General features: G+C 52.1%; 1 protein-coding gene across 3 annotated transcripts; it reads right to left on the reverse strand.

Moving 5' to 3' along the window:
• Positions 1-388: 388 nt before the first annotated feature.
• Positions 389-23,198, reverse strand: ATL3 (atlastin GTPase 3). 3 transcript variants are annotated; one of them, XM_075004800.1, is made up of 14 exons: positions 23,131-23,198; positions 13,451-13,668; positions 13,180-13,323; positions 11,720-11,824; positions 11,111-11,161; positions 8,137-8,193; positions 6,901-6,993; positions 6,293-6,431; positions 5,552-5,679; positions 4,288-4,344; positions 3,657-3,728; positions 2,834-3,265; positions 1,826-1,932; positions 389-1,658 (listed from the first exon to the last, which is right to left on the reverse strand). In XM_075004800.1, exons 2-13 carry the CDS (start codon positions 13,655-13,657, stop codon positions 1,846-1,848), a joined length of 1,572 nt encoding a protein of 523 aa, XP_074860901.1. In that variant the 5' UTR covers positions 13,658-13,668; positions 23,131-23,198; the 3' UTR covers positions 389-1,658; positions 1,826-1,845. The 3 variants fall into 3 exon arrangements, with proteins under 3 accessions (XP_074860901.1, XP_074860899.1, XP_074860900.1); XM_075004798.1 differs by having other exon boundaries at positions 389-1,932; XM_075004799.1 differs by lacking the exon at positions 23,131-23,198 and adding an exon at positions 16,047-16,066 and having other exon boundaries at positions 389-1,932.
• Positions 23,199-23,825: the final 627 nt, after the last annotated feature.

A 23,825-nucleotide genomic window follows, 5' to 3' on the forward strand; every position in this document is an offset into this window, starting at 1 on the left:
CTTCACCAGGGGCAAGCAGAAAGGGCTGTCCTGGGGAAGACCACCTGGAAGCAGCCAGCAGCATGAGGAAATGGCTGGACAGGCAGGCAGCGGAGGCTAGTAGACTTGAAATGGGCAACGTTAATGGGACCTGAAACATAGATGCCTACAGGGCTTGGGAATTTCAAAGGCAATTAGGGCAGTTCTACATCGCCCCAGAAGTCGCTGCCTGCAACATCAAGCTAGACCCACAGACACAGGCAGGAGATGGGCGAGAAATACGATGACCTAAGAGGAAAATCTCCAGCAAAACAAGGTTCAGGGAGACTAGGGAAGGTGGGGTCCACTGAGCCTCCCAGGGAAAGGTTGTTACCATCTTGCCCTCCCCCTGCCAAATGAGGCACCATGATCACGAAATGGAATGAGCTTTATTCTTGTGCTTTACATGAGCAGCAATGTGCAAGCGCTTCAGGGTTGGGGTGGGTGCAGAGGCTGGGGTCAGACTAGGCAGGGAATCGGTAGCACCAAGTCCCCTGGTTCAAATCTCAGATCCTGGCATTGCCCAACTGACTCCAGCCAGACAGCAGTGGAGAGGGGAGGCCATAATCTGCTTGGCTGGTGAATGGCGTCAGAGGTCCTGGCAAGAGGACACCAAACAATCCAACAAGATTACGGATTTTGCAGTGTGATCTCCCAAGGGCAAAAGCTCCCTAGTCCAAAGAGCTAAGGTGAGTGGTCAATCAGCAAGAGATGAGAGAGAAGGGAGCTTGCACATGGTGTTAAGTATGGGCAGGGCTGCGTTTAAACTCGTGTGCACACAACCAAGCCACAACACGTGACTGCTGCTTAAGACCAGGTTTGTCAGCACAATGGAGCCCCTGGCTAGCCCTCCCTTGAGCAGCGTGCCCCATTTTGCCCCAAAACCAATAGCAGAGGTGCTAGGCTGTTAATATGGGACAGGAGGAGGAAGGTGTGGCTGGAAACTGAATAGGCCACATTGGTCCATGCTGGAGGGACAGGCTGTGAATCTCTGTAGGTCATGCTTCGAGCAGTGTTGGTCCTGACTAAGGAGCCCAGGCTGGCTGGTGGCACAGCACCAGAATCACCCCACAGGGCTCGCTGGTCCTTGGTCAATGTTAGGCAGGACTGGGCAGCATGCTGGGTGCTGAAGGCTCTCTCTGGCACGGGGAAGGATGGGTGTGTGTGTGTCTATTTTTTGGTACCATCCCCACCCCACCCTAAGGCAGCAGCTGGTTGAGGGATATTCCCCTCTTCTCCATGAGGCCCAACGACACGGTTCAGTTCTACCAAGGCACAAGGGGCAGTGAGGGGAAATAAGGAACAGCGACAGTTGTTTTGCTCAGGCCTCGAGGCCCCCTCGCTTCTGCTGGGCAGGAGGGAAGACACCAAAGCATCTTCACCTCCCTGGTCAGGGCAGGAAGCGAGAAGCAGAGTCTGGGATTGTACAACAGCACTTGCCCTGCCCCCTGCTGGAGGGAAGCTGATCCCATGCAATGAGAAGTAACCACTAAGGAGCCAGGATGCAGATGTGGGCTTCAGTCCAGAGGTCGCTCCCAGGAGCAGGAATCTGAGTTCAGTGGGGTCAGGCTGCCCCTTCCTGGTGACAAGGCACTGGCTGGCACAGGTAGGAGGTTAAAGCTGCAGTTGATCTCTTTTTTCTTTAAAGTGCAAAAGTAAAAATAAAAAGGGGGTGGGGGAGTGAAGAAAAGCAAAAGAAGAAAAGAAACTGGAATGAAGGAAGAGAGGAATCTAGCTCTGCAGGCCTGGAGCCGCTCACAGCCAGCGGCAGCTGCAGTGGGAGCACAGGACTTTGTGAAGCCCCCACCTGGCCGTGGCACGGAGGCGTCACTGGGTTTTCTTGTCAGCTGGAGCCCTTGTACCCGACGTGTCAGCTACAGCCGCCCGGGTGGCATTGCCCATGCGGGAAGTGGCCTGGAGAAAAGGTTCAGGAGAGAGGTTGGTTGATGGGGGTGGCTGGAACGTCCTCATACACACCACACCGCCTTAGGTAACAGGTGAAATGGCTGCTGCATGTGATGCAGCTTCTTTCCACCTGCTCTGGGAGAGGTCAAAGGGAAGGGCAGCCATGTTCCCAGGGCTCGAAAGATCTCTGCAGGGAGCTCCAGCTCTGGCCCAGTTCCTCTGAGGCAGGAAGTGGTTCTGAACTCTGCAGCACCTCAGCCACACTGCCGAGTCAGGATGTTCTCAGCAGGACTGAGCCTTCTCCACCCTAAGGACCAGTTGGTTCCCTGGTTCCTCCTCCCCGTTAAACAGAGACCAACCCTACACCTACACACCGTGCCAGCCAGGCCTAGCCTGCCTTGCCCCAGGAATCCTCCATCTCTCATAGAATCATAGAATCCTAGGGCTGGAAGGGACCTCAAGAGGTCATCGAGTCCAGCCTCCTGCTTCAAGCAGAATCAACCCCACTAAGTCATCCCAGCCAGGACCTCGTCAAGCCGGGACTTAAAAACCTCCAGGGATGGAGAATCCACCACCTCTCTACACAACGCATCCCACTGCTTCACCACCCTCCTGGTGAAATAGTTTTTCCTAGTATCTAACCTACACCTCTCCCTCTGCAACTTCAGACCATTGCTCCTTGTTCTGCCATCTGACACCAGAACAGTTTCTCACCCTCCTCTTTAGAGCTCCCCTTCAGGAAGTTGAAGGCTGCTATTAAATCACCCCTAAGTTTTCTGTAAACTAAACAAGCCCAAATCCCTCAGCCTATCCTCATCAGTCTTGTGCTCCAGCCCCTTAATGATTTTTGTTGCCCCATGTGTCCCCCAGTCACGCCTACCCAGCTTCCACCACCACCAGTGCTGCCCACCTGCTCCAAGACGAAGTCGGCTGTGGTGTCAATGACCACACCCAGGTCCCGGTACTGGCCAGAGTAACGGATGTAGCCCCAGGCCAGCAGCGCAATCAGCAGCAGCCCCACCACACAGTTGCAGAGCTGGGCAGCCACATCCAGCCCCAGGAAGCCAGTGAGGCCTGAGCCCATGTAGAGAGCCACGATGGCACTGAAGATGATGGCCGGCGTGCGGAAGGTGCTGAAGATGTTCTTGCTCTTGTTGTGCTTGGCGAAGTGCTCAAAGAGCTCGACCATCTCCTTCTCCAGCTCTGCCTCGTAACGCTGGCTGAACTCCTTCCCCCCCATCTTCTTGATCTTCTGGAAGTGCTCCAGGGCCGCTGCCCGGTGCTGCTGGTGCTTCTCCTCCAGGATCTCCGGGGAGATGTAAGGTTTATCACCCCCGCACATCTAGGGGGGAAGGAAGAATCATAGGGGAGGTTGCATCTCTGTGCCCAAATGGGATCTACAAGAATTCAGAATATCCCCCACTGGAACAGGCCCCTCACAAGCTCACCAACGACTGTAGGAACCAGGGGGACAGAGTCAGGACAACTGGGTTTCATCCCCAGCTATACAACAGGAGTGCATTAAAGTTGGGGACTCAGGGAGGCAGGGCCCTGGTGTTCTCGTTCCAGCTTCTAACAGTATCTTTACAAGTTCTACAGATAAGCACACTCCCTGGGGCATCAGGCAGGTCCTGACATCCTGCAGCACAGGGGGGAAGCGGACTACACAGTCAGACCATGTGGACACCAGTCTTGGCTGCCCAACAGATGCCAACCCACACAACCTCACGCACCTGCTCCATCTTGTTGTAGTACATGTCCTTGGCAGATGCCACAGCTGCCAAGTTATTGGCTTCCGCAGTGGCCTGCAAAGAGAGGATGAAAGGGAACCGTTGATCAGCGCTGCCTTGAGCATCACTACTGCAGGGCAAGGTGCAGTACCATCTGCTCCCTCTGGGGGCGCTGGAGCAGCTGCGGCCTTGCCGGTATGCATTCGGGCTGGTCCAGAGCTGCAGTGTACAGTTCCATCTGCTATCACTAGAAAACTGGATTGCATTTGCAGCCAGGCTTAACCTGGCAGCCCTCTGGCACCCAGGGGTAGTTCTGACCCACAAAACGAGCTGATAACCAAGGAAAGCAGGGCTGGGTTGATGCTGCCTGCCCCAGGAAAGATGCCCCTGGACTAGCAGGGGCAAGGAGTGCTCACATTCTGTATGGGAGTCACTTCTCATCTTCCAAACGAACGCAAGCCCTGGGCCTTCAGAGACAGGGGAAGGCAGCCGATCTGGGGGCATGCTGCTCAATTTATCACAGAGAAGCACTTACTACTGTTCCTACTCAATGGCCACAGTCAGAAGAGGCTTCAGGGTTGTCTCACAAGTCTCCTCCCCTAGCATCGTCTAGCCCCTAACCAACCCAACTCACCTGGAGCATGGATTTGGGATGAGGCAGGTCCTCTCCTTGGTAGATCTTGATATAAGCCTGGGAGGAGAGAGTGAAAGCAGTGAAAGTCAGGTGTAGATCTAGGAGATCTAGGCTAGGGCATACACACTTATATGTCTTCCACAGCAATCTTGAACGTATTTATTCCTCTTTATCCCAGGCATTGCTATTATTCTTTTTACACATGGGGAAAATAAGGCACAGAGAAGATAAGTGACTTGCCCAAGGTTGTCTGGGACATTTGTGGTGGAGCAGGGACTTGAACCCAAGCCTCCCTAGTCTTAAGTTAGTGACTCAACCTCACAACAGGGAAACCATAGGCCACTGCCAGTTCATCTCTTAGTCTAACCCAGGAACCTTAATCATGGGAACAAAGCCAGCCAGCCCACCCATCTATTTGGGGATTCTGCCACCGTAGCTTGCCAGGATCCCTGCAGTGACCTGTCTCCAAGGGGAAGTCTCCCCTGACTCCCATTGCTACAGGACAGCTTTGTCTTGACACAAGAAAGCTTTGTGTAACCAGAGCTGGTCACAGATTTTGAAACAAAACAGTCTTCTAAAGAAAACAGCCGTTCTGAATAAAACAACAAATATTTTGCAGGAGGATGGTGATTTCAAGTTTGATGGGAAGAAGTCAAACTGACTCATTTCAGTGCTCATTTCACTGAAATCAAATAGGCTTGATTAATTTCTACTTGTTTTGTTTGGACTTTTATATTAAGAGACACATTTTACTATTGCATTTGTATGTTATATACTGTATATTACATATGTACTATAATTTATATTATTTAATGTGTTATATATAATTGCATTATATTGAAATATTTAATATGTAAGTAACTAATAAATATTAAATATAATTAAATATTATACATAATATACACCACTAAATCCAATAAACATGAGATATATTAAAATATTTATTGTAAAAATATAAATGAACAGAATCCAAATGATCAAGTAAAAAGGAAATGTCTTACCTTTTCAAATGCTTCCATGGTTCCCAATCAAAATGTATTAGAATTTTCATTTCACTGGACATTTTGGCTTTTTATTCCAATTTTCAGAAAAAAATTAAACCTGCCAAAATGTTGGCACCCTGCAGAATGGAAATCCTGGTTCCCAATCACCAGTTTGTAAAGGCTGCTGGCCAGTGGCTTTAGTGTTGCTGCCACCTGCTGGCTCAGGAGAGGCAGTGCCTCAGAACAGCTACATTTTCAAATTCATCCTCAATTCTGCTCACCTTGAAATACTCCAGCAGGCCTCGGCAAGTGACCTTGGAACCATTGATCTCCTTCTCCAGCAGCTGTCCAGGGTCCAGCACGAAGGGGATGAGCTGCTGGAGCTGTTCCTTGAACTCAGCAGCAATGTCTGGGGTTGGGCGAGCAGGAACAAGATATATGAAGAAACTAGCACACGCACCTGCACTCTCGCAACCCCCACGTAAGTCAAATTTCCCACACAAGGTGGGGGAGCCAGGAAAGGAAACTGACCAGCAATGGAGGGGAACCGGGAAACTGATCATGCACTGGTGTCAGTTTTGGCAAATGGTTTACAAAAAACAATTGGCACTTAAACACTACCTTTATTTCGCTATTTAAAAATGTGAAGTGGGGGAGCACAAAAATCAAAACCCTAGAGCCCAAATGAATCTTCTGTCAACTTTTCTGTTTGTTTCTCAGAACAGCCAATGAAAAATCCATTATTTACACAACTCAACTTGTAACTGAGCGGAGCACATTGTCGGAAGGCAAGTAGGGCAACTGTAAGATGATGAGGCTCTTTAAGATACAGTCTCCAAAAAATCATAATGCAGATTCCCCAGCGCTCTGAGCCTGCCGATCCTGGAGGTTGGGGTACAGCTCTCCGTGGCTGTGGCCGAAGTCCTGGCAACCCCCAGTGCACAATTACGAACAGGCTGAGTTGGTCCATGCAAAGGGAGCTGCATTACCCGTTCTGGGTTGCAGTGGAAATAGAATCCTACCTTTCAGCCGCCCATCAAAGCCAGGGCTAGTGGCCACCTTGAGGCCTGGGTGTGGCAGGAGGAAGCAGTTGACGTTGGTGAAACACGAGTGGATGTGCCTGCGGACGTTCTGGATCTCCTCATGCTGATGGGTCTTCACCTATCAGCAGACCCACATCTCGCACATGCCATCAGAGATTCCAGCAAGACACACCCTTACTCTACAGCAGGGGTGGGGAACCCTCTGTCCATGGGCCAGATCCAGCCCACAAGGCTCAGGGCTCCCCTCCCCAGCATCTGGCCCATAGTGGGTGGGGGGCTGTGGAGCCCCAAGCCTTGTGGGCTGGAGTCAGGCAAGCTGGGGCCATCAAAGGCTCCTCCTTGTGGGATCAGCTTCCCTCCTGTTCATACCCCTCACCTCCAGCCTGCTACCCCACCCCTGCCACAGATGCACTTTACCTCCCACCCAGATCCCCCAACCCCAACCCACTCCTGCACCCTCCCTCCCACCTAGACCCCTTGCCAGCTCCCTCCTGCACACTGAATCCTCAACCCCCCATTTTTGGTCCCACCCAGGCCTCCAGAAGAGTTAATCTGACTTGTGGGAAGCTTTCCCAGCCAGCCCTTACCTCCAGCCGCTTCTCGAGGAAGTTCTCTCCTCCCTCCAGGCCATAGGGGTACTCATAGGGGAAGCTCCAGTCCCGGACCAGGAACATTAGGGTCTGAGAGAGATGAGAAGGCAAGTCACGACAGGTCAGATGAGGGGTTACAGGATGTGCTTGTTCTGTACCACTAGCCTGGGACTGTTCTGAGCAACAGATAGTACTGAGTGACAGCCAGAAGCAGTACCACACTGTCCGTCTGTAGGAAGCAGAGCTGACCCGGCAAGGATGGACGTGAGACAGCTTAGGGCTTGGCTCCAAAGAGGGGTGTGAGGCCACAGAGCTGGGGACAATAGGTTTCACACATACATATGAATTCTAAGTCACAGATACAGCTTCCCTATCCCAGCCCCCGTGCTGTGCTCTAGGAGAAGAAAGGGATTCACTCGCTGTGCTTCATCGGCTTTTTGTAACGGGAAGTAGCTGCGATCCATCAAATTCATTTCACAGACACACACTAGAGGGGCCTGGAGCCACTGGGGCTCTGAAGCTGCTTAGAGCCACCAACCCTTTGTAACAGCGTGGGTGCCCTGCCCTTGAGGGCCCAGGGCCTTGAGCCACCAGCCTTGTCCAGTGGTCAGTGGTAGCTGAGAAGGGGACACATCTCTACAGAGGGCTGCAGGAAAGGAGGCAAAGCCCAGAAGCTAGAGCAGAGACAAGGTGGAACCAGCCTTGTATTTTCTCCAGTTGCTCAGCCTGAGACAGGGCTGAAGAAGGTGCCTCACCAGAAGCAGGAACCAATGTGAATTTCCACAGCTTGGGAGAAGAGGAATCTGACACTCCATGGAGAGATGAGACCATGGAGTACTACGGACAAGAAATGCTCGGCTAGGAGTAACCGGACCCCTCTGGTCCCCAATCTGCAGCTGCCTCTTCAGGGAGCAGAGACTCATGCTCAAATCTAGAAGTCAGACACTTGTATCTTGATGAGCAACAGCTCCGAAACACAACACACAGGCTAAAGCAGTCAGGCTCCCATCCACTGCCCTGCTGGATTGTGAATAACGATCAAATGCCTCTGCCTGAGAAGCGAAACCCCTGGCTCCCTGCCCTCCAGGTAGTTCTGGATACCAGCAGCCATGGCCTAACCTAGTTCCTCCTGAAGACCTGCGTAGCAAGGAGCTCCCCTCTGCCCTCCGTGCTCATTCACCCCTGGGGCAGGCTGAGCCAGGGCAAGGGGACAGGCTGGGCTGCAGGGCCTACCTGGAATGGCTTGAGGAAGATCTCATCCATGGCTAGGCGCCCGTACTCTGTGAAGAGCTGAGAGAACAGAAAGATTACTGTTTAAGGGATGAGATGAGACTGTCATGGCCAGGACCACCCTGAGGATTAATGGGGCCTTTTGCAGTACTATCAAAGCAGTGGCCCTGTGCCTGATGGCAGCCGAGAGGGGCTCGGGAGGTGCGGTGGGGGGGACGATTTTTTAGAGATGTGATTTTATAATCTTCAGCAACGCACCAATAAAATATTCTTAAGCTACAGTTTAAACCAGGAGTGAGGAACCTGCAGGCTGCAAGCCAGATCCGGCCCATGACGCTCAAGGCTCCTCCCACTGCAGGGCAAGCTGGTGCTCGAGCCACACGGGTGGGGCGCTGTGACTGCAGCATCGGGCCGGCGTCCCGCTGCAAGGAGGGCGCCTCGAGCCTTATGGGCCTGATCCAGGCAAGCCCGGGCTTGAATCAGCCTGCAAGCTCTGCTTGCGAGGGGAGGAAACGGCTCCCGTGTGCTGCAGGGAAGCGCTCCCCACTGGCACCACCCCCCACTGCTCCCCTTGGCCAAATCATGGCCAAAGTGAGCACCAAAGGGCAGTGCAGGTGAGGAACACTTCCCTGATCTGTGCACAGTCATGCAGAGCTGCAGGCCCCCCACTGGAGCTGCACTAGATAGGTAACCCAATCACCTGCTTCCCCACCCCCACTGTTCCTGCACCCATTTCCAGACACCACCCACCCACCCCCAGTCCACCCCTACCCCTTCCCTCTAACCCAGACCCTGCACCCCACCCCCACTCTGCTCCTGCACACTCCTCCCCCCCAACACCTTACTACCACCCATCCTGCACCATCCCTCTCAACTAGACCCCACAGTCCCAACCCCACCCCCACTTGCACCTTCTCTCTGGTCCAGACCTCACAGTCCTCTCCCACCACCTTACGTCCAACTCAGACCCTGCGCCCTCACTCCCAGCCCACTCCTGCACCCTACTTCCTGCGCAGACCCTCCCCATTCCCAGCTCACTCCCGCACCTTATCTCCTGCCCAGACCCCACACGCCAAGCTCACTCCTGAACCCTATATCCCCTCCCCAGCCTGCTCCCTGGCAGCCTCCTCCCATGCACTGAACCTCAGAACCTAGGGGCCCCCATGAAATCTGCTAGCCCTAGTCTCCCCCAGTGCTGGGGAGCAGCCAGAGTGTAGTCAAGTGAATGACTTTTTGTTTTCTGCTTCTGGCTTGGGTGCCCCATCAGTTAAGTTTTTCTCTTTCTCCTCACTTGTGGCTCTCCGCTGATTTATCTGTGGGTCAGTCGCCTCCAGCTCAAACAAGTTTCCCCAGCCCTGTTTTAAACTAAAGTCCTGTAGACTAACACTATAGGGGCTCGTTTGCATACTTGGCTTAATCTAATTCTTGACTTTCCCCCCGCCCTGCCCTTCTACCCCTCTACTCTCTGATTTGCTCACCTTAATCATTTTTTTCTGATTTGTCCTCCTTGATTACTATTTTTGGTTCTCTATGCCTTAAATATTGAGTCTGTTCTGGTCTGGCTATGGGCTGAAGAAGAGGGTCTGTCCCACAAAAGCTCACCTAATAAATTATTTTGCTAGTCTTTAAAGTGCTACTTGACTGCTTTTTGTTTTGACAGTGAATTCAGTAGCTGACAGGGGTAGGTACATGCCAGTTAAATGGCTTCATTACCACTTGAATGGCTCTTTCACACCTTCAAAACTGAACGCCATGCTGTCCAGAACTGCTACTATTCTTTCACACCTTGTTCTTCTGCTAAGAGGTCTGGCTTTTACACTGTTAACTAGCTCCTCCTCTGAGGCAGCAGAGCCCCAGAACAGGGATGGGAAGAGGCAGATGGGTGGACATTGAGACCCAATGGTGCCTCAAATCTTTGAGTGCCCTATGTAATATAGTCTGGGTATGGGGAAGGACAGCACTGGTCACAGCTGCAGTCGACATGGAAGGCAATCACTAGGGGGGGCCTGGCAGAGATATAAAGCCACATGCATACACGTATCATGGGCCCCGAAACAGCCATCATGGGCCAGCACAGAACCATAGATTTGAAGGTCAGAAGAAACCATTAGATCAACCAGTCTGACCTGTATAACACAGACCAGATAATGTCACCCATTCCCCTCAGCACTGAGCCCAGTAACATGGATTTGGCTAAAGCACCTTGTTGAAAGCCCTCCTGCCTGGATTTGGAGAGATCACCACCTCCTTTGGCAGTTTGCTCCAAAAGACAGTCACCCCCACAGTGAAACATCAGTGAGTTATTTCGAATGTGAATGTGTGCCTTTAACTCCAGCCATCAGTTCTTGTGCTGCCTTTCCCACTAGGTTTAAGAACCATGTAGTACCTGGGATTTTCTCCCCGTGAAGTTACTTGTACACGGTGATCAAGTCACCTCTTGATCTTCTTTTTGAGAACCTAAACAGGTTGAGCTCCTTAGGTCTCTCACTGTCAGGCACTTCTCCAGTCCTCTGATCAGTTCTCTGGCTCTTTTCTGCACCCGAATTTTTCAATGTGCTTTTTAAAACGTGCACACCAGAACTATGAGCACTGTTCCAGGTTAACTCTTCCCAACAACATATTCAGAGGGAAAATCCCCTCCCACTCCAGCTCACCACTCCTGTTTGTACATCACAGATTGCACTGGCTGTTTCGGACACAGCATCCGCTAGCTGAAGGGACAGATTTTACCCTGTTGACCCAAAGAGCCAGCTTGGAGCTGGCATTACCCTCCTGGAGCTCCACATGGAGATGCAACCAGTGCCAGGCACCACAAACCTAGCAACTGCAGACCAGGTAAGAGCCCTGCCTCACCCATGCCCGAGGTCAGGCCGACCAAAGAACTGTTTCTGGGTCATCCCAGCTGTCTGGGGAAGCTCCCTTTGCCCTCCCTGTCACATTCACATGTTACAAGGTCTTCTGACCCTCCATCTATTACCTGCAGCTGCTGTAGGTCGTCCTCCTGGATGTTCTGGGACAGGTTATAGATCTGTAAGGAAAGACGGTGCCGTTAACATCAAGCGCCATCCAGGGAAGCCACAGGGCAGAGACTCAAACCTCCCCTGCTATACAATCAGATGGGGATTGTGCCACCAAGTTCTGCGGTCATGATGCTGGCGTGCAAAAGTATATATCCCCTTCCCAGCCACCTCCATGTCACCTCTTTTGGCCCATTGTGGTAAGTAAGCCCGCCGCCTGCCCTCCAATCCCTAAGCCTATTCCTGCATTACCGAACCAGCCACTCTGTGTCTGGTTAAAGCTCATGTCTGCCAAGCCCTCACCCCGGAATCTCAGCAAGTTCCCGATGGGGCTAACCAACCTAGAGCAAGGTGGACGCCATTCACTCTGTTCCTAGTGGGAACAGAGAGCACCCACTGCACTGCTTAAGGTCCCAAGCCATGAGATGATCATCTATCTGCACCGGCAGGATGGCGGCCCGTGCCACACCAAGACAAGTCCCTGCCAGCAAGGCCACAGGCCAGGCACTTCCAAGCTAGCGACAGATCCTCGTGTTTAACCCAAGGGCATTAACCTCTGTCAGGCCCACCTGAATAGAGCTGGTCATGGTGCTGAGCGCAAAGATGGTGGCACAGTCCTTGACGGTCGACTGGCTGTCGAAGGCGCCCTGGGTGTCCATCAGAACCACTGCTACCTGGCGGAGAGGCGCACAGATTGGGATGCAAGGAAGCGCATCGGCACCTCCCCACGTTGGAACCCGTGGAGACGCTGGCAATGGCTCATTGCGTGGGGATAATGCTCCCCTCCCAAGTGAGGAGACAGCATTCAAGTCAGGGCACATGGGGCACCACTGGCATGGCCTGCCCCTGCCACAGGGAAAGGTCACCAGGTTTAGCATCACCCAGACCAGTGCTTCCATGTCCCTGGCACACCAACAGCCGCTAAGGCTAGCCCTCCTGCAACAGGGCGCTTGGTTCTGCTCGCTGGCCCCATGCTGTAACAGTATAACAAATATGTTTTTTCTGTAACCATACTGAGAGGCTCAAGGCCTTTGTCCACGGCCAGAATGAAGAGCAGCAGCCATTAATTTGAAGCTAGGGGTCACATACTCACTTTCCCTCTAAATTCCATTGCAAGAGTATCACACCAGGCTGTTAGAAGGAGATCCTATCCTAACGCCACCCACTCTCATGGCTATGGTCTGAAGAAGTGGGTCTGTCCCACGAAAGCTCACCTAATAAATTATTTTGTTAGTCTTTAAAGTGCTACTTGACTGCTTTTTTGTTTTGATACTTAATCTGGGGTCCAAGAAGATAAAACAGCAGGAAGAAGGGAGAAAGGCAGGAAGAAGGAGGAGGAAAATGAACTCATCTCCAAGACACAACCTAAGAGCACAACTGCCAGGACTCCTCTGCATGACTGTGAGATGCAGCATCCAGAGAGACAGACTTTGTCTAGCCAACAGGGGAAGTCTGCCTGTCTTTATCAGGACCGGTGAGCATGACACTGAGTGCTTAGCATGTATTTTGATTGCTTGGAAATTGTCAATAAATAGAGAATAAGAATATTACTGTGTGAGGCTTTTTGGTGGCCCAGATCCTGCAGACCTGCACCAAGTTATGCCCTGAACCCTAGGAATTGGGTAAGGGTGGCTGTTTGAATGAACAGGGTTACGCCCTGAGCCTTAGGAACTGGTAAAGGTGTTCATGTCCCTGAAGTGTGGAAGGGATAAATAAATTGGTGTGGGTAACAAAGTCATCCTGGCCCAGGTCGCACCCTTCTGCGGATTCCCTGGCCAGCTGCACTACCCTGCAGCATATGGCAGGGGGCCAAAGCAAAGCAGGCAGAGGAGAGATCTGGCTCCAGAGCTGAGGCTGGCTGGCTGCCAGGATCCATGCACTGTCTTCCATAATGTTGCAAGTCTGGAGGTGCAGCCTCATCTCTGCCTCGTCCTCACAAAGGTGCAGTATCCCTCCAGGCACACTCCCCAGTCCCATGCCTCCACCCAGCCAGACGCACATCACCCATCCCCATCTCTCCCCTTCTTACCTTTTTCCCACCTCGCTTTTCCACAGTGAATACCTCGCTCCAGATCTGGATCCCAGTGGTCTCAGGGTCTGAGCCCCCGCGCCATGAAAACCCCAGCAGGGGCTCATCCTCTTGCCCCAGCCAGTTGGACGTGTTGCCTTCCTTCTGCAGAGGGAGCAAGGGAGGGGATTCCCAGCTGAGAGCAGGAATGAGTCAGCTGCAGCAAAGCACTGTGGGAAGGGGACAGTGCAGATGTAATGCAGTAGCAGGCCATCATGGGCACAGAGCTCACCTGAGTATACATGTAACGCAGCATGAAGTCCAGCAGGAAAGATTTCCCTTTCCGGAAGGCTCCAGCTACTGACACCACCACCACGTCCATGTCCCGGATGGATTCCTGCAGCAGCACCTGGCTCAGCGCCTTCTCATCCAGCTCAAAGGAGTGGGTTTCTTTGTGCACCAGGACAATCTGCACGGGCCCAGGCTTCCCTCGCCCCATGGCATCCCCACCTGTGGGCATAAATGCATTGCTGGGGGGGGCTGCTTGGGAAATGCCCCATGGAAGGGGAGGCTTGGGACCAAACCTCCAGGAGAGGGGGTGAGTTTATCCCGCATGTGGCTGCGTTGGGGGGATTTTCACTTTTCTCTGAAGCATTTAATGCTGGTCAGAGATGGGAAACCATGGGGCTGATCTGATAGGATTACTCTTATACCGCTCTCTGTACAGCAGGGGAACCACAGCCTTGGCCTGACCGACACACCAGAAATCTCCCAAGCACAGGGTTAGGGTGTAATGGTTCTTGTTTTCCTTTCTCAAACAGAGCTGGAGGGTTAGTTCCACCCTCACGAGAACTCTTGCCTATTCCTACAGCCTGGAAGATTTGCCCTAGTGTGGCTGGAGGGTCCCCCTCTTCTAAACTGGGGCCCGTACCTTCCGCATGGAGCTGAGCAGGGAAAGCTGAGCTGGCTGGCTGCCTGGACACCTCTCAGCTGCTTGCAGAGCTGGATGCTAAAACCCAAGCCCAGTCCAGCCCAGCCATATAAAGCCCCATGGGCCAGAGCTCCTGTTGCAAACCTAAGTGCTCTCCCACACATACATGCCAGGAGCTAGAGAGGGCGGAGGTTACAAATACTTCATGGCAACACTGCATCAGAGATTACAACCCCCCCAGTCTTCAGGGCAAACCACAACACAGGAGAGCCAAGGAAGGGATGTCCCCAGGCAGCCCCAGCTGGTAAGACTGACCTTGGATCTGCTGCCTTCTCAGAACAGGAAAGCCTTGGAACCAGAGATATTTGGAGAGCACGGTGGAGCTGGGTTATTTTCACTGCAGTGTTTACTGAGAGACACCCTGTTGCCAGTCACACCCCTGCACTTGGGGGGCTGCAGGGGCAGGGAAAATTCAGGGAGCAGCCTGACCACCAGTTGGAGCCTTGAATATCCATCCCTACAGGCCAAAGAACATATGCCAGCCTGACAGACCTTCTGTCAGAGTAAGCAAGAGGAAGTTGCTGCTCTCTGGCTGGGGCTGTATCCTGTCCTCAGAGTACATCTTTCACTGCAGGGCTCTTCACCCGGGTGTTACTCCAAACCTCTCCCTTACATACAAAACCCTGCCCTCCGAGTTGAGTTGCCCAACTAGGGGGTGGGTTAGATCCCAGCCTCTGCTTTCACTCAGGCTGGTAACAGCCCATGTTGCAGTGAGGATGCTGGCACAAATCAGTCAAGTGCTAACAGTCCTCCTGTGCAAGGCCACAACCAGGCTTACGCTCGGCCCTGGGCAAGATGGAGGCAGAGTTGGCTCCACATCCCCAGGAGGGGTGCGGCCTTGGGTGGAAATGGTGGGGTTGGAGCTAGCCTGCCCCTGCCAGCTCTTCTGTGCCACTCGGCACGGGCCACCCAGGACTCAAGCAGCAACTTAAAGGGCCTGATGCTCCAGCCACCACTGTCACCACAGTAGCAGTGGTGGCAGCTGGGAACCCCAGGCCCCTTTAAATCACCAGGTCCTGGGGCAACTGCCCCCTTTGCCCCTCCCATTGGTGGACCTGATCCTATGCCCTCACACAGTCCCACCCTGAGTCCCTTGAAGGACAGACAGGTTCTCCCACAATTCACTGGGAAAGAATAAAAAAGCAGCTCATCATACTGCAGCACAGAAAATCATGGGATACGCCCTCTGAAGTCCTAGCCACGCACACAGGGACAGCAGCACAGTGAGGACACAGTAACACAATGACGGTGCTGCAGAGTGGCTGCTCCCGCCCAGGCTAGGCCAACCCGGGTGCAACTCATCCAGGGTATGCACCGTGAATGGCTACCCTGAGCCTGGGATAATGCTGGGTTAATAGCTAATGCCCTGGTGGCTTGGGAGATGCGGTTCTATGCCTGGCTCTGCAGCTGACTCCCCGTGTGATCTGAGGGACGTCACTTCATTCCTGTGCATCTCTAATTCCCCACCAGCAAAATGGAGATAACCCTGAATGAACATTAAGGCGTGAAGGGGGAAAGTGTTGTCTTTAGGTGGCTGCTTTGTAGCACCATGGCTCTCCATGGCCTTAAGAGTCAAGGCCGCAGGGAGGCAGTTATCTTCGTACAGCCTAATGCAGCAAATCCCAGAGAGAGAGATTCTACCGTGAGCCTGACGACAGCCCCACTAACGTTGCATAAAGTATTATTTTGGGAGGAAGTAGCTTGACCTGGACCAGGATTCTGTGGGATCAGGCACTCTGCAAGCACAAAACTTAGAGACGCCCCCCTCCCCCGCCCCAAAGAACGTGCAACAGGAAGAAATTAGCACAAATGAATATGCCAGAAAGTGTAATGCTGCCATGAGAGAGCTTCCTTGGGCTGGTTCCTCAGCTGGTATAAATGAGTACAACCCACTCACCCTCTGACTGGTGCCAGTCCAGAGTCTGACCCTTTGCCTCCTAGCTGTGGCTGTGGGGCATGTTTAGGCAGCAAATGGGGCCAGGCGCATTCACTGATTTTTAAAGCCAGAAGGGTCCATCGTGATCATCTAGACTGATCTCCTACAGAAGACAAGGCCATGGGTCAGCCCTAAATTCATTTCTGTTTGACGTAAAGCAGATCTGTTAGAAACGCATCCAACCTTGATTTGAACATTGCCAGCCAAGGGTAATCCACCACAGTCCTTGGGAAATTATTCCAATGGGCAAGTCCCCACAGTGGCAAATTTGCCCCTTATTTCCAACCAACATTTCAGCTGCCACCCAGTGGGTCTTTTTAGACCTTTGCTAAAATACAGAGCCCACTACCAAAGTTCTTTTGCCTGGGATAAGGCAGGTGATGGTTTCTCTTGCAGTGGACCAACTTCCATTGGCGAGAGAGAGACGCCTTTGAGCTGCAGAGGGCTCCAAGTTCAACAGCTTGTCACTCTCACCAACAAAAGTTGGTCCAATAAAAAAGTCTCATCCACCTTGTCTCTTTAATGCCCTGCGACACACATGGCTCTAACAACCATGTAGATACTTTCAGACCTTGATGAAGTCAGCCCCAACCTCCTCTTTAAACTAAAAAATTTTGCTCTTTGAGTCACCCACTATATACTTACAGGAAGCTTGACACTGGGGGTCAATCTTTTGGGATTCCATTTAGCACATCCAGTGGGGCTTCACTAAATCCAAAAGTCAGGTTGTCCCCATCAACCCTTGTATTCCTCGCAGCTGCGAGGAGCAAGGGAAGTTGATGACGAGAGTTCCTCCTGTTGATCTCCTGCTATGGACATGGTGGAGAAAGTCAACATATGGTTGACTCCAGCTACTCCATTCTTGTAGCTGGAGTTGTGTATCTTAGGTTGACTTTCTCCCCTGCCCTATGTCTCTGAATAAAAATTTCCCCTTTCCTTGGCTCTTCACCATCAAAGCCCTTTACAGAAATCCATCCCAACCTCCCTCCCCTGGAGGGAATTATCCTCTTTCAACAACAGAAGCAGAGAAAGAGGGGGAGGCTCTCTTTAAGGTCTGAGCACTCAGCTGCCCCATGCTTTAATCATAAGATTGCTTGTTAGTTCCAGAATTTAGAAAAGGGAGCACTGATCAGCGGCTAGTCCAGTTCAAGATCTCACCTGGGGATCAGGGGCAGCCTGGAAGGGATGGTTAGAAAGAGAGGCTCCCATGCATTGCATGGTCCCCTCTCCTTCACCAGCTCCTTCCTCCACTTTGTTTCATACGGTTCTTACCCTGCCCTCATCACGCTAGTAGATGTGTGATTTGTCCTCCTCCTGGGGGCATGCAGAATTGCAGATGTAGTAAAGTGGTTTGTTTTATAGGTTTTTGCTTATTAATGGCACACACCCAGCTATTTTGTGTTCTTCCCTTGGGACAGACGGGAAAGAATCTCGTGGGAACCACCTAGAACCCACTAACCTGAAGTTTTGCTACCAGGAGCAATTGCTCCAGGCCCTGTGCCTTCAGAGCCCTGTGTTCCAACTGATCATAGCATTCACTGCTGAGCCAGGCCCCACTGGGTGAGCTCTGTCAATAGTTGAAGCCAATGAATGACCAAGACATCATGCTGGGAGCCACAGCTCTCTGAGGAAGCCAAATCTTGGCCTCTGGCTAGCTCTACAACTGTTGGATCCCAGGCGTGACTTTTCTCAAGGGCGGGAGTGACTCAAAGTCACAAATCAGATTTTGGAGGTGGTGCCTCAACATGCACCTGCTCCTTCTTTGAATTCAGCAAGCAAGCATCACCAAACCCAAACTCTCGTGAGCTGGGTATATCTCCAGCTGTCTCTCTGTGCCGCGCCCAGCTCAAAGGGATGTCTGAAACACATGGCTAATGAGGCTCCTCACATAACAGATCTGCTGTAATCTTGGTTGAGGAGGAGGGCTGGGCAGTGTCCAGCATAATGGGGACCTTCCAATCTCAACTGGAGCCTCTAGGGACTATCATACTACTCCTAGTAATACACACACCATAACAGGGTCCCAATCTCGGGCCAGGCATCTGCTGTAATGCATACAGTAAAGAGCAACACACATGGCTTCTTTTCGTCTTCACCATCCACTGCAGTGAAAGAGCAATGTGTATCTTTTTTCTGACTCCATTTAGTGCCAAACTAATTTAATACACTAGAGCTCTCTGGGCATCTGGGTTTAACTGTGATTCAGGCAGGAAGCCATGTGAGTATGGAGGCTGCAAAGCCATTGTTGGAAGACGACGTAGGCTTCTTCTGCAGTCAGCTTTCAGCAACACGACTGTGTCACTACAGACATGTTGCTAAAGGTTGTGCAGCACAGCCACCTTTTGGGAGTTCTTTTGCTGAAAAAAGCCCTCCACCTCCAGCAAGCGGCGTTAGCTTGCCTGCAAGACAGCAGTTTTTTTTTGTTTTTGTTTTTTTTTGAAACATCTCTGAATGACGAACATTTTGTCATTCAGTTGCCGGTGTAGATATTGTTGGTCCCACTAGGACTGGGGTGGCCAACTACTGAGGGACAAAAAGCCACATCTTCTATATTTATTTTTAATCTCTCAACAGAGATATACGACAGACAAACAGAAATATATAACACGTGGCTCAATGCCCTCCCTCTCAGCCAGGCATCCCCAGCCCCTCTGTCGTAACCCAATCCCCCTCCCCTCCTCCAGAGCCAGGCAGCCCCAGCTCCCCACTATAACCCTACCCCCATCCCTGGCATCCTCAGCCCACCTTTGCTCTAAATTGATGCCGGTGACCCTCCAGAGACGCTACCACCACCCCAGAGCTGCCGCCGCCCCACACTTCTCCCACCAAGCAGTGGAGCAGAGTGGTGGATGGCACGCAGCCCTGAGGAGGAGCTGCATTTAATGGCTCAAAGACCAAAAACCGTGGGCTGGCCACCCCTGCACGAAGGCTATCTCCAGTGATTGTGCAGCCCAGCACTGAAAGGCACAGACAACTGTCTGTGGGGAGGCCCAGCAGTGGGAGCGAAGGCAGCTCTAAGTCACATTGATGGGGTATTGGCACAGATCTGTGTGGGGAGCCCACAACTGGGATAGCAGGGGGCTGCACTTCAGGACTGAAAGGCACTGGCAGAACTGTGCATGTGAGGACCTCAGGGCTTGGACCGCATGATGCGTTGCAGGTCAGAATTATGAGACTCTGGCAGAGCTCAGTGAGGTAGGATTAAAATAGCAGGGCGCTGCAGGGTAGGGTAATGGAGCATGGGAAGAGATGGTGTGGGTGAGAAGATGACAGCCCAAGGCTGGAACATCAGGGGGCTGTGGGCCATGATTGAGAGGCACTGGAAAAGCTGAGTGGAGCACTTATCCTGGGGCTGCATTGTGCCTCTCTCTCTCTCTCTCTCTCTTTCAAATATGAGCTTCTCATTTTCCTGCATGATAAACAAATAATGCCACCACAATATAAACACAAGCCAGCATTTCAAACCATTCCCTAGGAGATTTCACTTAGGGCAGGTCTACACTAGACCTTAAAGTTGATCGTACATTCGCAATTTCAGCTGCTGCAATTAGCTGGAATCGATGTATCCACACTCGACTTATCTGGCCGTCCTCACTGAGAGAAATCGATGGGAGATACGCTCCCATCCGCCTCCCTTACTCCTTGTGAGAATGAGTACAGGGGTCGACTGTTGACACCTGATCATTCGATTTTGTGCGGCCCCACTAGGCACGTGAAATCGAACCCGGAAGAATGACCTTGACCTGGTCAATCTCCCAGGCAATGCAGTTGTACCCCCAGCTGCAGCAGCTAAGCAGTTATGTGGGAAAAGCAAGAACAGCCCTTCCAAGAGTCAGCAAAGTCCTGACACGGCAATGCCAGCACCGTCCTCTGGTATTTCAGGCAATAAGCCTAGCATCAAATTTCCAGGAGCCAGGAAAAATGTCATAGCAGCAAGGAATGAAAGGGCCTCAGGGCTAGTGAGAAGCCAGGACCATCTGAGCAACGTCAGAATGCGACGTGCTCAGGGAGACCTGCTGGTCACTGTTCAGTCAGCAGGGGGCAGGTGAGCCCCAGGGAAGCAATTCAGGGTATTAGCATAGCAGGCTGGTTACGAACTAGTGCAATGTGTTTGCAAGAAAAAACCTTGTGGGCACAATGCATTTGTGGTACGAACCATTTGCAATATAGTCCATGAAGCCACCTTGTTATCCTTCTTCAAATCCCTCCCTTGCCATGACACCTACAAAACACTTTACCAGCGTTGTGATGGGAGACTGGGATGAGAGTCTATCACGCCACCGTGGCTTATCTCATAACTTCCTTATGCTCCTCCACTGTCTGTCTGTATCCACTTCTTGTCTTATTCCTAAATTAGAAGCTCTTTGGGATCAGCATTTTGTTGTGCTCATGTATCCATGACTCAGACTTTTAGTACCACCACAGTACAAATTACTCACCATCAAGCATTCACAATACAGTTTGATGGGAATGCAAAGCATTCTGGAAGCTTTAACACAATACATTTGCAACACCATCTGATGGGTCCAACAGCAACCTCATTCAAAGGTTATCTGCAACACATCACAAAAGGTTCACAGCCCACCACATCTGCTATATCATATATTGACTACACAAAGCAACACAACATTTCCCTACTCAATACTCCCAGTAAGGCCACACATTTGCAAAGCAAGGGTATCAAAACACAACCCAACATGGGTCAGCTGGAAGTTAACCAAGGCAGGAAAACTTGCCCATACAGACCGGTTTGTCCCAGGCTTCTCTAGCAAATGCTTCCTTCATCCAGGACTAAATTCACTCAAAAGCAGTCACAAAAGCTCTGCCTGCACGGATGACTAAGTGTTAAGCTATGGCCTGGATTCCCATCCCTCCCCAATCCTCCCCCCATCTTCTCTTGAAGTACGTATTTCCGTGAGAGGGAAAAAGGCAGCACCAAACACACCCAAAAGTTACTTGCACGTAGTTTCCACTACCAGGGAGTGGAAAACACAGAGCTACTCAAATCACACACTCAACCCCGCCTAGTCAGGAAATCCAGGCCTGGTTTGCATTAAGCAAACAGATCACAGAAGGGCTTCTTGTGCTATTACCAGTGCAATGCTAGGAAAACAGCCAGACGGTCCATAAGCAGCTAATCATGCCTCATCTCAACGACATTTCAAGAGAGCATAGCAGTTGCCACACGATGGAGCGATGTATCTAGGGACAGATAGGCAGATGCGGAGATGGATCTAGCTATGATGTAAATTACCATCTCAGAGGGGGACTGGGTGCCAGGACAGAAGAACATCAACAGAGCTAAGTGACAGGTAAGACTGCCCAGTCTATGCCTGCATCACACCTGCCTCTGCCACGGTCTCACAGAAAGAACTATCTACCTCTATAATGCATATAGAACCCCCATGCCACGGCATCTCATAGTCTTCACACCCACCTTGTAACAGTATTCTCTGTCAGCTGAGTGCTTGGACATCTCTCCCTAGAAAGATTCAGGTACCGCCCAGCCAATTAGCAGAGCACCCACAGCAGGCAGCATGTGTTTCTCCTGGCGGTGCACATCTGTAGCTGCCTTGGTGCACGTAAAAATAATATTCTGCCCATGGATGACAAAAATCAGAGAGAACCCAGGGCACCGCTATTATTTCCATTTTACATACGGGGAGACTGATGCACAGCACAGTTTAGAGACTTGCCCAAGGTCACTGAGGGAGCTTGTGACCACACAGGGTAGGTCTAACACCAATGCACTTTGGGCAATCTTTCCTCCAAATTCCTTCTTCCTCACTGGATTAAGCTATAGGGCCCATCTAGCCTTCCGAAGCTGGTTCAGAGAAAGGTGACGGAACAGCCAGCACTTGTAGAGTAACTTGATCCCCTGATAGTTAGTGGGCATCAAAGAGTATGATATAGATCCTCGTACCCAAATATTCAGTTCCATTCTAATGTGATAGCAGAAAAAAGGCACTTTCAGTAGCATCACAAGGCTTGGTCAAGTCTCTGCATGGCTTTATGCCATCAATGCCAGTAGTCAAATCACCTTCAACATCACTTACAGCTACCTTTAATTGGATATCATGTTCCCTGGGCAAATGAGGTCAAACTTTATAACCTCATACTGCATCCATCTCATCCCCTTCCAATCCCTTTATGCTCCTGCCTCCTGAGAGTGGGGGTAAAGACTGAAGGGAAAGATCCTGTCTTATTGGCATGGGGGAAAAGGGAGAATAAGACTAAAGAGAACAATCCTGCCCTACTGGGGTGGGGACAAAGAGCAGCATTTTTCTCATTTCACAGATGGGGAAACTGAGGCACAGAGCAGGCCAGCAATTTGCCTAAGATCATCCAGCAGGGCAGCGACAGAGCCAGGAAATTAAAATAGGTGTCCTGATACCCAAACAGATGGTGTACACGACAGACCACATGAACCAAGTGGCACTCCGCTCGAGCACAGAATCAGGCTTCTGGTTACATACATACATGTCCCAAAGTGCTCCAAGGACTCTAGATGAGGCGGTATAAAGGAGGCCTTTCATTTGGTGAGAGGCCATGGAGCTCTCAGCCAGCACTACACGTGTTGGGTACCCCTGTATGCACGTGCACCTATACCCAGGGCCTGATGGAGCACACTCATGGGGACACTACAGAAACACATATAATCCCCTCTCCATGCAGTGGGGAGCCTGTTCTAGCCAGCCCCCTAGTTCTGTATAATCACCATACAGCTTCTTTATGGGGGACCCTGTGACTTGCCCCCTCTCTACACACAGGTCCCTCGAGCCCCCCTTTTGCTCTCTGAGACCCACATGTGCCCCTACCCGAGGAGGAAACCCCCTCCTCTGCATGGGACTGCATCTCCCTGGGGACCTCATGTCCCGCTCTCTGCGCAAGGAATCCCTGTGCCTGGACAGGGAACCCCAGCGCCATGGGGGCCCCCAGAGCCCCGCCCGCCTTCTCCACGGGGGACTCCCTCACCAAAGGGGGCCCTAATACCCTCTCCACTAGGGGCCCCAGTGGGCCGGGCGGGGGAGGGGGGCCCCATTACCGGCCGCCTCCAGCTTGACACCGTTCGCTGCTGCCGCCACCGCGCAGGGATCAACATGGAGCCGCCTCCTCCCCGTCTGCCTCCCCCCACCCACCCCGCGGGGCCAGGATGAGATGGGCGGGGCCCCCGCCTAGCGACCCAGGGGGAGGAGAGGGCCGACCGTTGTGAACGGCATGCCGGGAAATGTAGTCCCTTTGTACTCCCCTCTTGTACATTTTAATAAACTGTGGCGCCCGTAGACTACAAGTCCCAGCAGCCACCGCGGCGGGCTTCCTCGCCTCTTGGGGAGCGATACGTTGGGAAATGTAGGCCATCCCCCAGCCCTCCTTTCGGGTAGCTCTAGGGGTCTTGGGCTATGGCTCCTACCACCCTTTTCATGAGAGAAACTGTGAACCTGGACTGCTCTGAGTCCCTTGCCACTCCAAGCATCCTTCTGCGAGTAGGAGATAAGGCTTGGCACCTCGGGGTGCAAGGCACGGGCTCCTAATGATTGCACTGCCCTGGCAGAATTTTGCACAGAGGGCTCTGTATGAAAGGAGCAGCGTCCACAGAGATAGGTGAGCCAACGCCCTGCCCTGCCTGGCCTTTCCCTGTGGTCTGCAACCGATGCATGACACATCCCTGCAACCTGTGCGCTGCCTTTGCCCTACAGCCGCTCTAGCTGGGCTTTGCTTCTTTCATAACCAGTGCAGTAT

The sequence above is a fragment of the Carettochelys insculpta genome, chromosome 11 (genome assembly GCF_033958435.1).
Source record: "Carettochelys insculpta isolate YL-2023 chromosome 11, ASM3395843v1, whole genome shotgun sequence".
NCBI lineage: Eukaryota > Metazoa > Chordata > Testudines > Carettochelyidae > Carettochelys > Carettochelys insculpta.